Genomic DNA, 14177 nt, shown 5'->3' with positions numbered 1-14177 from the left:
ATCCTCGCAGCAACGCTAACGGATCCCTGGCGACCAGCGTTAAATGAGATATACTATGTATATACTATAAAGCTCACCCGCTGAAGCGGTGGGATATTCTGTGTGTGTAACCTGGCTGATGTGGCAGTGGAAGGAGATGGAATAGTTGACAATAAATCGGGATAAACGATGATCACTCAATGGCTGGGTTTCAGTTGCTGAGCACGACCGATTGACAGTTTCTGATTCGATCCCTTGTCAAACGGGGATTCCGATGGGATCGGCTTCAGCTGTACACTACATTCTGGAGGGCTACTGGAATTCTATCGGCACTCCCAATGAGCTCCGGTGCAGCCTGCTATACAATGTCGTGATGAATGCAGTGGCACGTCCACATTCCAGCGGAAGTCTATAGAGCACAAGCACCCGCCGCGAACCCGGCTGGGATCTCACAACCTTAATTAGAACCCTGGCCGGGTGGGCTTAGAGTTATCTACTGGGTAGACTACCATGGGTTCCTTGTTGTATCCGCTGATTGCAATAATAGCGATCACGATTTGCTTATATCTCTGCAGGATCACTAAATATTGAGTGTTTGTGTTTGTTTTGGTTTCGCTGTTTTGGAGCATCGCGTGGGGAACCGGCAGTCTTCTGATTGGTCAACGTCTCCGCACTCGCTGGTTGGTTCAATTCATGACTAATGATTATCACGTGTAAATCTCCTCCAGTTTATGCCTCAGGCAACAAAAGGGTCGGATGGCCTCACGGATGACTGCCAGTCATCTTGAACACTATTATACCTCCGTCCAGTCGTATTAGATAGTAAAGCTAAACTGACCGCCGCGGTCACTTATATGGTCGGATTCTGACCGCCTGCAGCCGGGATGATCACGATGATGTCCGTCCGTGATCTCCAGGCACCAAGCGATCACGGGATGCGTTAAGTCAGTTGCGGAGATAGAAAGGAGAGGGAAAGAGGGGAGATACTTACGCCTCAAAACTTCTGCCTCTCTCTCCCCAGTTTTATAGTAAAACAACTTCTGTCAGCCTGAAATTCGAGATCCGCCTTGTTTCAGCCTTTTGCTGCACCAAACTTACTGCCAGGCGGTGACTCCACGCTTAACGGAAGCCGGCCGACGCCATCCAATCCATTCAAGTCTCCAGTCTCCAGTCCTGACGCCTGCTGCGTTGCTGCTGCTGCTGGTCAGTCTAATCCCATCCGGCTCTGCTGGCTGCTGTCTCCATCCTCTCGACTTGTTTACCAGAAATTCCCTCTTCCTTCCCTTCCTCCTCTTCCTCCCCTCTCCCACCCCCCTGTTGGCGTCATTTCTTGCCCCTGGCCCTGTCAGGTACCGCCCCCTTCCCCGCCGCCAACTGTCCTTCTCTCCGTCCTGCCCCGGCTTCAGCCTCAGCCAACCTCTATTTCTTACTCTCTCGCGCAATCAGCGTTTCCCTTTGATGCCGCTATAGCCTGTCCTTGTTGACCATCGCTCTCGTGCCCCTCGAGGGCCCGTCCCATCCACCATGTCCTACCAGTCACAGGCGGCTCCGCATCTCCCGATCCCCGTCTACAACCCCATGGCCGCCATCAATGCCCCCGCCGGTACTTTTCTGCCCGGGACCAAGGTCCAGGTGGGCAGCCACCGGGTCGTGGTTGAGAAATACCTCTCCGAAGGTGGTTTCGCCCACGTCTACGTCGTGCGCCTGCCTCAACCCGTCGATGGCTCCGATCGTGCGGTGCTGAAGCGCGTGGCCGTCCCCGACAAGGCGGCCCTGGCCAACATGCGCACGGAGGTCGAAACGATGAAGAAGCTCAAGGGACACCGCCATATTGTCACCTACATTGACTCTCATGCATCGCAACTGCAGGGCGGCGGATACGAGGTCTTTCTCCTCATGGAGTTCTGCGCCGGCGGCGGACTGATCGACTTCATGAACACGCGCTTGCAGAACCGGTTGACCGAGCCAGAGATTATCAGGATCTTTTCGGACGTGGCCGAGGGTGTCGCATGCATGCACTACCTCAAGCCTCCGCTGTTGCACCGGGATCTTAAAGTCGAGAATGTGCTGATCTCCCGTCACGGAAGCTCCACGCTCTATAAGCTGTGCGACTTTGGGTCTACTGCGCCGCCGCGCCCCGCGGCCACTTCGGCGGCTGAAGGCCGGCTGATTGAGGATGACGTGCAGCGCCATACGACGCTGCAGTATCGCAGTCCGGAGATGATCGACGTCTATCGGAAGCAGCCTATTGACGAGAAGAGCGACATCTGGGCTTTGGGAGTCCTCCTATATAAACTATGCTACTACACGACTCCGTTTGAGGAGGTGGGACAGATGGCCATTTTGAATGCCAGCTACAAATTCCCTAGCTACCCACCCTTCTCCGACCGCTTAAAGATGCTGATTGGTAAGACCCTCTGCGCGAAAGAAAGGCATTGTACTGACTCTCCCAGCCTGGATGTTGAAAGAACACCCGCAAAAACGCCCGAATATCTATGAAGTGGTGCGCGAGATCTGCCACATGCAAGGCAAGGATGTGCCGATCCGAGACGTAAGTCAGGTACCTGCAGACGCAATGCGGATACTCACACGAATAGATCTATGCCAATCGCTCGACGTCGGAAGCCCGCCGTTACCAGGAGCTGCCGCCTTCCCCCACAGAAACACCACAGGTGGGCGCCGTCTTTTCTCCCCCAATGCAAGAGACGCAAATCATTCCCGAGATTGCCCCCATGCGACGCGGCCGCCCGACCAGACCAACCCCGTCCCAGCACAACTCGGCCAAGCCGAGTCCGTCACCATTCCGTGGATCTGGCGATCCATTTTCCGTCTTGGATGCTGGAAACCGACAGCGGGATTCCGCGGATGAGTTCTCGAACCGGTTCCCGTCGCTGGATCAGTTCCAGATCCTGCATGAGAAAGGGGGCAAGTTCGACTTTGAGCCCACCGTGTCCGAGAAAACGGAAGACGAAGATCTGGCTCAACGACTTACCAATGCTCTGGCAGACGATGCGTTCGCCAAACGCCCCGCGGCAGAGAACGATCCTCTTCCCAAGACATCTTCGGAGCCGACCATTCAGCGCCGTCCCCAGCCGGCTCCGATCAAGACCAAGTCGTCTGAGGTGATCGAGACTTACCGTGAGGAGTCCCGGCCTCAGGTTCCCTTGTACCAGCCTGTGCCGCAGAAACCCACCATGGTCTCGACTGGTACCATGACCTCCCCGCCGGCGACGCCTGGTGTGCCGAACTCCAAGCCAGCCAGCCGGCCCATCTACAAGTTCCCGTCCAGCGACCATCAGCGTCGGCCATCCAGCCAACCGTGGCCGGCAGAGGCGGACAAAAAAGCAGCTCGGCAAAGCAAAGCTCCGTCACCCACCTCTTCGTCCTTCCCCAACCCGCGAGTCTCGAACGACCGCGTCTCCGATCTGTCTGCTTCGCCACGGCCGTCGCTTGACGGACTCCGACCTACCAATTTGGATGTGGAGGAGCCCGTGGGCCGATCTCGGTCAGCCAACAGCCGCTCCCGGCCTGTGTCTGTTCATGCTAGCGCACGTTTTGAGCTGCCTCGCGGGTCGGAGAGCGCGCGCTCCTCCCTTGACCTACCACGCAGCCCTTATGAAGGCGGCGCGCCGCTGCAACACGCGCGCACCGAAACAGACCAGCTGTACGATCGCAACATCTCCTCGGATGTGGACTATCTGCGCGCACGCGAAGAGGAGAGCAGCCGGAAGCGCGAGAAGCGGTATAGCGGCACGTCCAAGCACACGAAACGGTCGAGCTTGTCGACGCTGTCCCTGTCAGGCACAAAGACGCTATTTGCGGGACGTTTCGGCGATGCGTTCCGGCGGTTCGAACATAGTAACCAAGAAAGCAAGGCACAGTCTCCAGTGGCGGAAGAGTTCCCCAAACCCGTACTGCCTTCGCCGGAGGTGACGGCAGAGCCGGCCAGCGAACTGATCGAGATGGACAGCGAGGACATTTCGCCGGAGATGCGACGGGAGCTGGAGCGGCGGCGGCTCTCCCAGGAGGAGAAGCGCGTAGCCAAGGCGGCAGAGGAGTACCGCCGGCGGGTGGCCGAAGGTGGAGCGGGTGGCTTCAAGGGCGGCGACGGGTCCCGGTCGCAGGCGATCCAGAGCAAGGTGCAGTCGCTGCTGAGCGAGTCGAACCGGCCACCGGTTCCGCCCAAAACGGCGACGGGCTACGGGCGATACACGGACGAGTCAAGCGCCGCTTTGCAGGCAAAGCCCACGGAGGCACGTCCGGACACGCGAGGATCGCGGGTCAGCGGCACGACAACGTCATCGATGCAGGAGCGGTACGAATCGCGCGGACTGCCTCGACAGGAGACGGCTTCGACGGGCTATGCGGCCTCTCAGCGCACCGGGTCGTCACGACCGGCTCTGCCACCCAAGCCCAAGGGGCTCCGAGTGGGGGGTATTGAGACGCGGACGGAGAGCCAACCCGCTAGTCCGACGGTGAGCTCGCCGGCGACGGCAGGCGATGACTGGGAAGCCAACTTTAGCCGGCGATTCCCAAGCCTGTCGGGGTTAGAGATGGAGACGGAGATCGAGATGGCGCGGGTGCCGCTGCGGACGCGCGAAGTATAGCTGAGTGCAGATGTGAGGGTTGAATATAGATAGAGCGTAATCTGGTATACATAGGTAGACTTGTATCAGCGAGCGAGCATTGCATTGAATCATAGTTTCTATGAACTATATTGAGTATAATAACGAAGTATACCTTCTACTAAACAGGATTTCTGCGGAACGCTGTCGACTTTCCGTTTCCAGAATAGGTCTTAAGGTAGCGCCGCTTTTCGCTTGGGGTCAGCTGGGATCAAGGCATGAGCGCGTCGGTGCGTGTGCTGCAATCCGGACGTAATCAGACTTACTCGGCCGCAACGCCCACGGTTGCTTAGAGAAAGGTCCCTTGGGTATTCGTTTAGTCTTATAGAATATTCCATTATAAAGAGTATCATTTTTCAAAATCAATAAGCAGATAAGTTAGAAATCTCCCCTAGGAGTACTTGTCAACACACTAACCGCCAGACCTAAAACGATATATCAGCCAGGCGACGGAGAGATATGTGTCCCGACAGTCCTCAACGAAGGTATAAGCCATTACTGCGGCCTTATATAGATCACTCGCATCTTATACGTTCGAATATACTGTACAGCCCAGCGGATTAGCATAGAAATTCCACCGTGGAGGGAGGTGGTCGGTATATCCAGTCGATATTCATATAACTCGCGTAAGGTCGACCGCACAAGTCACATATAAGAAAGAGCTAGGCGTGGTCACTGAACTGATTTTCCGGTTAGTCCAGAGACTTCAGCGCTTATGGCTGCTTGAAACTACAGCTCGACCGCGTCGAAGATGATGACATTCTCTAGTTACTCCTCTTAGACAGGAAGGGTCACTCACATACACACTATTCATATTCTATCACTGTCAATCTATAATCTCCAGTTATCTCTCGGACAGACAGTACAGATATTCTGCGTACACTCTATCCACATTTCATTACCGTTAGCCTATGATATCAAGTCACTTCTCAAGCTTGGAACTAGACGTACAGTTCGTCTCTTTTCAATTGTGTTCTCGTCTTGACCAGTGGCTTGTGCGGGCCCTGCTACCGCAAAGATAGCGAAGATCATTGCACAAAGGACAGTCAATACCTTCATCTTGTCGATGGTTACTGTAGTTGTGTATGTAAGATAGACTTGTGAAGAAGGAGTTGCAACATAATTGATGATATGATTGTAATTCATCGATGGAAGAGAGCAAGGTACGGGTAAGTATATCAAGCCATAGCCTTGATAATTGCTTGTTTTCAGCTTGAAAGCTGTAGATACTGACGGTGAGTTCTTTAGGTATCCTGTTCGCTGATCGAAGTATATTGCAGAAAATGCATGTAAATCACAGCATCAATCTTCTATACCCACCATGTTCGACTGATTATGGTATATATGAGTGGACGGCAGGACTTATATGTCAGTTATTATAGCATAGTTGCTTTTCCAAACAAGCTATGAGTGTTTTGGAGGTCAGGACCATCTATAATGAATGTAGATGTCCACGGTGAGACGAGATGACGTTTGGCTCGCGTTCGTTGTCTTTCATCCTTCTACTCTACGTGGCCAACTTATGTACAGATATCCGAGGCCCACTGGTGGATGGAATAGTTGCTAAGATCTTCTATATTCCTTTTCTCTGGGTTCTCTTAAGTACAGTCAGTCACAACTCAGCAATCGGCATAAGCAAGTGTAATAAGACATTGATCAGGCTTAGTAGCAAACATGTGACAGCAATAGAATATGGATACTCAGAAAGGTAGCTGCTAGCATGCTTTCTTTTAACCCGTTTATCCTTTATTGAACTAAGAAAGTCTCACATGGACACCTTTGACGGTACGTATGCTCGCTCAACAAACGCCGTATTGCCTAGTAAACCTTCTCAGTGAATACCTTGACGACTATTCAGACTGCACAGACGACCATGTCCCTCGGGTCGGGTCGGCGGGAAGCGCTGGCCTGCTGTGTTAGACCAGCTGATGCATGGACTCACCCGTGGGCTGTCGCGCAGGCTTGCGATTCTTATCCAATGGGGACAGGAATTTCTGAATTCATTTCGTCCCATATACTTCATCATGCCATCGACAAAGAGGGGCATGTGCTCATAATAATCCGACATTTGCCATACTGGATCAGTATCAGGATAATAGAAGGTTGGACCAGAGAACTGTATCGTGTTCTTACGTTGTTGTAAATGCTACGTAGGGCTCTACATGTCACGTACAGAATCAGCCTGATCGGCTTAGTACCCAAAGATATCTAGTAACAGCTCCATTTGGCAGAGTTAGGGACGCGACCATCCAAAGCAGAGCATAATGTAGTGCATGCTCTGCGAGCAACGAGTGTGTGGCCCGGAGGTGTGCTCAGGTGCCATAATCATAAAGCGGCGGGATCCGTAGGAAATCCAAACCATGTAAGCATCGTATTACCCAAAACGGTTAGTCTACCCCGGACTCGACTCTTCTTTGCTCTCGTCATCATCCAACAAGAATCCGCCTCAGCTTCAAGCTTCACGTTTCAGAGCAGCACATCATGGCTCCCATCCCCCTCAGCACGGTCGACAGTGTGTATTTATTTTCTCTAATTCAATATGATCAGTTACTAACTCTGTCTTGTGCCCAGCCGACCTCAAAGACGTAATCCAACACCTCTTCGAAATCCAATCCGCCGTTCACGGCTACCTCGGTCCCGAAACCCAACAAGAGCTCGTTCGCAAAATGTACCCTCCTTTCTATCCCTGCCATCTTCCTCACCTAAGATTCCACTCTACTAACGGATTACGTGTCATGCATTCAGTAAAAACCTCACCCTCGCGCTCTCCACCCTCAGCACACACACCTCTGATAATCACCCCGACGCACAATCACAATCACCAGGAAACAGCAACGACCCTCCCATTCACAGCATCCAACTTCCCCCTGAGATTATCGACTACGTAGATGCAGCAAGGAATCCGGATATCTACACAAGAGAATTCGTGGAGTTGATCCAGCGCGGGAACCAGGATCTGAGGGGGAAGAAGGAGGCGTTTGGGAGTTTCCGGGATGTGTTGGCGAGGGAGATGAGGGGAGCGATGCCGGAGGTTAGGGGGGAGGTGGATAGAGTGGTTGCTTCGTTCGGTGGTGATGAAAATGGGAATAATAATGGGGAGGGGAGGGGATGATGTTTAGTTCATGATGATGGTTATGATCGAATAGAGGGATAGAACTATACTGGGATGGAGTTTGGGGGATGGAGTTATTTTTTGCTTGCTTAATTTTTGCGGTTAATAATTCTGATGAGTGATTTGTGATGATGGATGATGGAAGGAATGTGATGATCGGAATCCAATGCCGACTAGACTGAAACTCAGGTCAGCAAGCAAGTTTAGCCTTGTGTGTGGCAGTGGCTGCTGCTGCTGCCCCCTGGAGTTATTATTAACTCTTCAGACCAGGAGCAGAGGGATAAAAATAAATCTGAATGAATGATCGAAATAAAAATAATGGGATGCACGTGGGGATGCAAGGACTGTTTTTCTCCTTTATTCTTCTCCTATATGATCTCATATGGAAGGAAAGGAGAGCAGGTATAGCAGGCATAACATAACCCTATGTGGGAGATCATCCACCAGAGTTAGGATCCACCTCAGGACGGAGTATCTCAGAGTTTAACATAACACAACATTAACTAACTAACAGATAAACGCTCAGCTGAACAATAATAATGACAACAGAGTGAACAGTCTCCCCGCCCAATAAACCAGGCGAAGGGCAACTGCAAATAACAATGCACCGCGTCACGCCGGCCCCCGCCCGTCAGCCGGGCACTGACTGCCTTTGAGTGTCCCCAGACGGCAAGGATCTGAGCCCGACGACCTGTCATGATTCTTGATTCATTACATGTCGGGTAATTGCCCGCCTGCCCCGGATCCTGCATCGGCCTCTGCTGCTGCTGCTGCTGTCTCTGTCTGCCTCTTCCTCTTGTTAGTCGCTCACTCGTCTAGCCTTCCTCTTACTCGCTTAGTCTCGCTTCCTCTCTCTCCTCTTCTTCCTCTTTCTCTACTTCCTCTTTCTCTCTTCTCTTCTCTTCTCTTCCTCTTTTACTTCCTTCCCATCTTATATCGTCTTCTCTGCAATGGCATCATGATCACCGGCCCTACCGCCTCCCCCGGCAATGGCGTGGTTGGGCCCTACTCAGGCGACAGCCTGGCCCTGCGCATCGTCATCGCTACCATGGCCGCTCTATCCTGGTATAACGCCATTGAACTGGTCATCCTCGTTTTCGTGACCTTCTCCCAGTATCGCGGTCCCTACTTCTGGTCCCTGCTCATCTCCGCTCTCGGCCTCATTCCCTACTCCGTCGGCTTCCTCCTCAAATACTTCGCCCTCACCTCCGCCACAGCCCTCTCCATCACCTTCATCACCATCGGCTGGTACGCCATGGTAACCGGCCAATCCGTCGTGCTCTACTCGCGACTGCACCTCGTCCTCCCTAACCCCAAAGTCCTCCGCCGCGTCCTCACCATGATTATCGTGAACGCCTTCCTCCTGCATATCCCCACCTCCGTCCTAACCTACGGCTCCAACCTCTCCTCCCACCCAGCCATTTTCATCGACGGCTACAGCATCATGGAAAAGATCCAAATGACCGGCTTCTGCCTGCAAGAATTCATCCTCTCCGTCCTCTACATCTGGGAAACCATCCGCATGCTCCGTCTCGATCCCGACCGCGGAAAACGCAAAATCATGTACCAGCTCGTCGCCATCAATCTGATCATCATCGCTCTGGACTTGGCCCTCCTCGTCATCGAATACCGCGACCTCTACATCCTCGAAACCATGATCAAGGGCGTCATCTACAGCATCAAGCTTAAACTCGAATTCGCCGTCCTTGGTAAACTCGTCCTGCTCGTCCGCAGCGCCCACAACCTCACCTGGAAACCTGATTCGCCGCTCTATGCGGCCACCGCGGCTGTCACGGTCCCGCCGCCAATCCCATGCCGGAATGGCGACATTGTCCACGATAATTTCAACAATGACTTCCCCGACTTCGTCGATGCCACTCGCGTCCCCTCTGATCTCAACCACGCCGCGGCCGGCGCCGCACCCCGTCGACGGCCCCCGCCCCGCATGGACTCGGAAGAACTCTCCATTGCCATGTTTGAGCACTCCGAGAGCGGTGGTGCGGGGACGGGCAACATTTTACGCAGTGGGGTCGGTCGAGACCGAAGTTTAGACCGAGATCATGGCCATAGTCTGGATCTCCCGCCATCGGGACATTCAAATGGCTCACAGTCGTGGAGTGGGGAGACGCAAACGAATAACTCCGCCACGGAGCGGGAATTAAGTCCGTTGGACTTTACCAAGTCGTTTGGGAAGCAGGATAGTAGGAGTAGTTTCTAAGCTGCTATGACGATGATGATGATTTTGATGATTATGGTTTGATGAACTGATGATTGCTTTTTTCTTGTACAGTACTGACAACACTACTACTGACTACGAACATTGTGTAGTGGTTGTTGTTGTTGTGGTTTGGTTGCCTTTGCGGAGATACCCGATACGATACCCACTTTTGATTATCTTTACGTTTTTACTTTGCCGTGGGTGGGATCGATCCATGGGACGGCGTTAATATATCATTCTTCCTTCTTGAGTATATTTTAACATAGCTAAATCCAAATCAAATAAAATAAAAATTTTTCAAATCTCGGTAAAATACATACTACGTACTATGAATCCTGTAAATCAGGGAAAATAAACCGGCAACCCGGCACGAAAATCCCACAGTTCGTTAAGAAATAACTACTAAGGTGAGTGAGTCATTTCTCCCCACCAATCAAATAAATCATAAAATTCCGAGCGATGATTGATGATCTCACTGGCCAACACGGAGTAAAGTAGTAATTAGTACATACTAGTTAACCTAGTGACTGAGTGAGTGGTTTTAACTACCCCTCATTTCTCCATGAATGATAATCAGTGATTTGTTTTCTTGTCCCACTTTACCTATTTAGGCTTGGGCTGGTTGAGTTGGGTTGGTGTTCACCGACATTTTCTAGGTGAGTAGGTGGAGGTGAAGGTGGAGGTGGATGTTGGGAGTAGGTTCTTACTTCAGTGGTTTTGAGTTTGGGTTTAGGGTTTGTTTTTTTTGTGTGAGTTGGGTAGTGGATGGGATTTCGGGGTGAGAGTATGATGATATGATATTTTCCAGATAGATTAGATGTTATAAATCATGTGATGGATATTCATGGTGTGTGTAGGTGAGCACACATTGGAAGAACTTATATAAGCCAGTGGGGTTCTGGTTGGATTGAGGTATAGATCAGATCACCTTGGTATTTTAGGGTTTGTGCTTGGAATTTGGGGGGAGTAATGTTCAAGGAGTGGGAAGTGTTATTTTGGATGGTGAGGGATCATTCATCAAAGACTAAAAGTGAAGGTGGGTTGGGTCAGAGGTGGATCGTAATGATAGTGATGGTGGTGCTATGGAGTACAACGAAATACATGAGATTGTATCACTTATACTCATTCAGTCAAGTTCTGCTTGAAGGTAGTCAGGCTGTTTTATCAGATGGTGTGCATCTACATATGATGCTATGAGCATTGTGCACTCAAGGAAGCAGATCCGTTGGAAGAGTTGTGGGACGGCAGGATTGAGGTATTATGGTTGAATTCTCTTGGCTGGATTCATTTTTATTGTTAGATCTAGTCTGACTGCTTACGAAGCGCAGTATAGCTTAGAATAATTGGCTATTTCCCAATCTCTCTTTGAGTCAGCCGTTGAAATAATACAGAGAGGAGAGATGATTTCTTTTGTTCAGGCTTAGGTGGGAAATTATTGGCTTTCAGGCAGTGGCAGATTCTTATGCCTCGACAGAAGTTGGACATTGTAGTCCCTTGGTAACGACATGGGATTGCAGGAAACAAGATGATAGAAACTATCTTACGTTGGAGATCGAACATCTCCCAGGGTAAACTTGAAAATGAATGGTAACGATCCTACTATTTGTCTAAGAAATAGCAATGCAATTCATTGTATTAGAGCAGATAGTTCAGCTCGTACCTAGCTCATTCGCTGAAAGTCTACCTCTCCAAACATTCTAAACCAGAGTAAAATTCCGAAATCCGGGTGACGCAGCGATCCAGTCATGAAGCTCAACTTTACCTATACCCACTCGTCGACTGAGTCCATTTCGAGTTTCGACAAGCAATACGTTGACCGCAAAAATCTCATGGTCATGTACAAAGAGGCCATTTCCCTCGGAATCATACCATTGACTTTGTTCGCCTCGACCTGGAAATTCACATCTGGAATTTCCATGATTCATCGACAGAGCAAGCACATCCATTTTGGTATCGTGATCCTTGCTGTAATCATGGCCGAGGAATTGCCAATGGGCAGGGTTAGACCGTATCCACACGTCAACCTTGTCATCACCCAGGCTATGCAAACTTGCATGCACATATGGTGACCATGCAATGGGGTCGTTCTTTGTGTCTCCCCGCTGGACCATCCGAGCACGGAGTGACTGTGTATGTGCCAGCAATGCTCCTGGCTGATCGGCATGTTCCACGTATGATGAGGGAAATATCCTTTCGAAATCTTCCTTTCCCCGAGTGTTTGCTACCCCAAGTGCTTCTTCGTTAAGCTTATCAACTGATGCCCATCTGGACCTGATGACGGTCTTATAATCTTCCCAAGTCGTGTTGTCATTCAGCATGAGCGGTGATGGCTCTGGGAAGCAACCTTCTTTCCACGCCAATACAATACCAAGTCCTCGAACCATGCAGCGGTCCTCGGCCTTGTCCCATGACAGTTCTGAGTTATGAGGCCGAATCATGTGCACCAGTTCCTTGGTCTCGAAAGATGGGATGCCCCACACACCCAGTAATGTATGGATATCTGTCTCTGAATTCAACCGAGCATGCCCCACCATAGAAGACCATGACCAGGTCGGAAATATATCACCCGTTTCTGCACTCCTCGCCACTAGTACCTTGTCTTTATGGACCGTGTCGGAAGTCCAAAGCATACCCTTCACAAATTCACAGTATGGTACGCCAAAATAATGCTCCGACCCATATTTCCAATGCATAATGCCAGAGAATGCCTTAAGAACATCGGCATCAAAAGTAAGAGTCCTAGAAGTAAAGTCACTCACTAGGCTCCTGTAATCCTGGGCTAAATTGAACATTAAATTTAGTGACCTCGACCCTCCAGAGCTTGTGACTTCCTGAGAAGCCCGTGAGCACTCAAATAATACCCCTGTATCTGCAAGCAACAACACTCTTGTCGATAGCAGTGCCTCCTGAAACGTCCAGCCCCGGGTTCCCCATTTTGCATAACTGACAAGCGTAGAGATGCCATTCTCTAGGACGCCCAGTTTCATTCCATGTGTCTGATATTCTAATGTTCTTGCTTGCGTAACCCCGGGAAGACCGTGATCCATACTGTGGCCTTCTAAATCCACTAATGTAAGATAAGAATGGCTGTAGATATTACCCATGGCATTAATCTGTGAGTCTTTCACGGTGATGTTGTCATCTTGCACAATGCACAGTCTGTCGATCCAGAGGTACCGTATCTTCAATTCAATGCATGCACGGATACTGTCCCTAATGGTGGCCGGTAAAGGAATTTTGAAGAGGTAGCCTTCTTCTTCCAGTGCTTGAATTGTGTTTGTTGTTGCCAATGCATATGTGTCGGTAGTGCTACCCCACACGTAGCTCAGGGTAGCATATCTGCAGGCAGGAGGAGCCCTTACTACGCATCCTCTTTCGGTGTCAATAACTCGAAATTCAAGGGGCGGTGTTTCTAGAGGTCCATTATCACACGGAAATCCAAGCTTTCTGTCATGCTCTTTGTCACACATCCCCAACCAGGTGCGAACTGTGCTCCAGTCCACCATAGGCTGCTGCAATAGTGTTCGTTTGGTAGAACTTTCACTACCCTCTTGGGGGGAAATAACGTTCCCACCAAGAATGCGATATGGAAGTCGTGGGTAGCCTTACAACCATGATTAGCCTACGCTCAAATTCGTGATAAAATTATTATACAAACCCTTGATGTAGATTCTCATGAAAAAGTCAGGATCCTTGTATGAATCCCCGTAAATAATTTCCAGGAAACAATCTAAAGCTAGGTTGCGTCCTCCAAGGCCCATAAGTTGGGTAATAATGCGACAAAGTTCACAATCTCTAGACCGCTGCAGTATGACCTGAACGCTCCCAAAGTTTAGCCTAAACACGGAATTGACAAACATCCTTTCATGTGCGTGGTGCCACAGCCTAAGATGCTTGCAAAATTCACAGAGCGAAGCATAGGGCATACCATCGCACTGAGCGCATTGCTGGTGGAAGAGGGTATATCGAACATCTATCATAGCTGAAGGCTCACTTGTCTGACTGATCAAACGACGGGGCTCATCGTGTGAACATAGACTAACCAATTCAAGGCACGAACACAAGGTACACGTTTTGACCTCATCATCCACAACAGGCTGGCTCACACCCTCATTCTCGTCCATGATGACCCTTCGATGAGGTAGCTCGTATAGGAAAGTTCCGGAGAGGAAGGATCACCCCAAAGATTTAAAATGCAACAAGCTGTGACAAGCAGAGCAAGCGTAGTAGTCAGTTTTAGGAG

At 50.6% G+C, this 14177-nt stretch overlaps 6 protein-coding genes across 6 annotated transcripts; 5 read left to right on the top strand and 1 right to left on the bottom strand.

Annotated features, from left to right (window-relative positions):
* The first annotated feature begins 1006 nt into the window (after positions 1 to 1006).
* Positions 1007 to 4714, top strand: BDQ94DRAFT_17067 (putative serine/threonine protein kinase). The gene is made up of 3 exons (XM_026771555.1): positions 1007 to 2386; positions 2433 to 2530; positions 2577 to 4714. The coding sequence occupies exons 1-3, from the start codon at positions 1504 to 1506 to the stop codon at positions 4584 to 4586; spliced, it is 2991 nt and encodes a 996-aa protein (XP_026627958.1). The 5' UTR covers positions 1007 to 1503; the 3' UTR covers positions 4587 to 4714.
* A 1243-nt stretch (positions 4715 to 5957) lies between these two features.
* Positions 5958 to 6439, top strand: BDQ94DRAFT_17063 (uncharacterized protein). Its single transcript, XM_026771537.1, has one exon. The coding sequence runs from the start codon at positions 6071 to 6073 to the stop codon at positions 6314 to 6316; it is 246 nt and encodes an 81-aa protein (XP_026627957.1). The 5' UTR covers positions 5958 to 6070; the 3' UTR covers positions 6317 to 6439.
* A 621-nt stretch (positions 6440 to 7060) lies between these two features.
* Positions 7061 to 8359, top strand: nut2 (mediator complex subunit NUT2). Its single transcript, XM_026765768.1, has 3 exons — positions 7061 to 7116; positions 7176 to 7272; positions 7350 to 8359. The coding sequence occupies exons 1-3, from the start codon at positions 7086 to 7088 to the stop codon at positions 7714 to 7716; spliced, it is 495 nt and encodes a 164-aa protein (XP_026627956.1). The 5' UTR covers positions 7061 to 7085; the 3' UTR covers positions 7717 to 8359.
* On the top strand, positions 8346 to 10242 carry BDQ94DRAFT_141166 (uncharacterized protein). The gene has a single exon (XM_026765767.1). It carries the CDS (start codon positions 8432 to 8434, stop codon positions 9932 to 9934), a length of 1503 nt encoding a protein of 500 aa, XP_026627955.1. The 5' UTR covers positions 8346 to 8431; the 3' UTR covers positions 9935 to 10242.
* Positions 10243 to 10501: 259 nt separating this feature from the next.
* BDQ94DRAFT_141165 (uncharacterized protein) lies at positions 10502 to 11216 on the top strand. Its single transcript, XM_026765766.1, has one exon. The coding sequence runs from the start codon at positions 10904 to 10906 to the stop codon at positions 11129 to 11131; it is 228 nt and encodes a 75-aa protein (XP_026627954.1). The 5' UTR covers positions 10502 to 10903; the 3' UTR covers positions 11132 to 11216.
* Positions 11217 to 11596: 380 nt separating this feature from the next.
* BDQ94DRAFT_177724 (HET domain-containing protein) lies at positions 11597 to 14058 on the bottom strand (the record flags this gene model as incomplete). The annotated part of the gene is made up of 2 exons (XM_026772981.1): positions 11597 to 13538; positions 13593 to 14058. The coding sequence occupies 2 exons, from the start codon at positions 14056 to 14058 to the stop codon at positions 11632 to 11634; spliced, it is 2373 nt and encodes a 790-aa protein (XP_026627953.1). The 3' UTR covers positions 11597 to 11631.
* Positions 14059 to 14177: the final 119 nt, after the last annotated feature.

This window comes from Aspergillus welwitschiae, assembly GCF_003344945.1.
Source record: "Aspergillus welwitschiae strain CBS 139.54b unplaced genomic scaffold BDQ94scaffold_11, whole genome shotgun sequence".
In the NCBI taxonomy this organism is placed as follows: Eukaryota; Fungi; Ascomycota; class Eurotiomycetes; order Eurotiales; family Aspergillaceae; genus Aspergillus; species Aspergillus welwitschiae.
Note: the sequence above shows the minus strand (reverse complement) of the source record. Positions and strands in the feature narration are given on the sequence as shown.

Bases quoted from the DNA above. Each gene is read 5' to 3' on its own strand.
- BDQ94DRAFT_141166 (XM_026765767.1), top strand. From the start codon at position 8,432: ATGTCGGGTAATTGCCCGCCTGCCCCGGATCCTGCATCGGCCTCTGCT.
- BDQ94DRAFT_17067 (XM_026771555.1), top strand. From the start codon at position 1,504: ATGTCCTACCAGTCACAGGCGGCTCCGCATCTCCCGATCCCCGTCTAC. The intron at 2,387-2,432 runs GTAAGACCCTCT...TGACTCTCCCAG, and splicing joins CCGCTTAAAGATGCTGATTG to CCTGGATGTTGAAAGAACAC. The intron at 2,531-2,576 runs GTAAGTCAGGTA...TCACACGAATAG, and splicing joins AGGATGTGCCGATCCGAGAC to ATCTATGCCAATCGCTCGAC.
- BDQ94DRAFT_17063 (XM_026771537.1), top strand. From the start codon at position 6,071: ATGACGTTTGGCTCGCGTTCGTTGTCTTTCATCCTTCTACTCTACGTG.
- nut2 (XM_026765768.1), top strand. From the start codon at position 7,086: ATGGCTCCCATCCCCCTCAGCACGGTCGACA. The intron at 7,117-7,175 runs GTGTGTATTTAT...TCTTGTGCCCAG, and splicing joins CCCCCTCAGCACGGTCGACA to CCGACCTCAAAGACGTAATC. The intron at 7,273-7,349 runs GTACCCTCCTTT...TCATGCATTCAG, and splicing joins CAAGAGCTCGTTCGCAAAAT to TAAAAACCTCACCCTCGCGC.
- BDQ94DRAFT_141165 (XM_026765766.1), top strand. From the start codon at position 10,904: ATGTTCAAGGAGTGGGAAGTGTTATTTTGGATGGTGAGGGATCATTCA.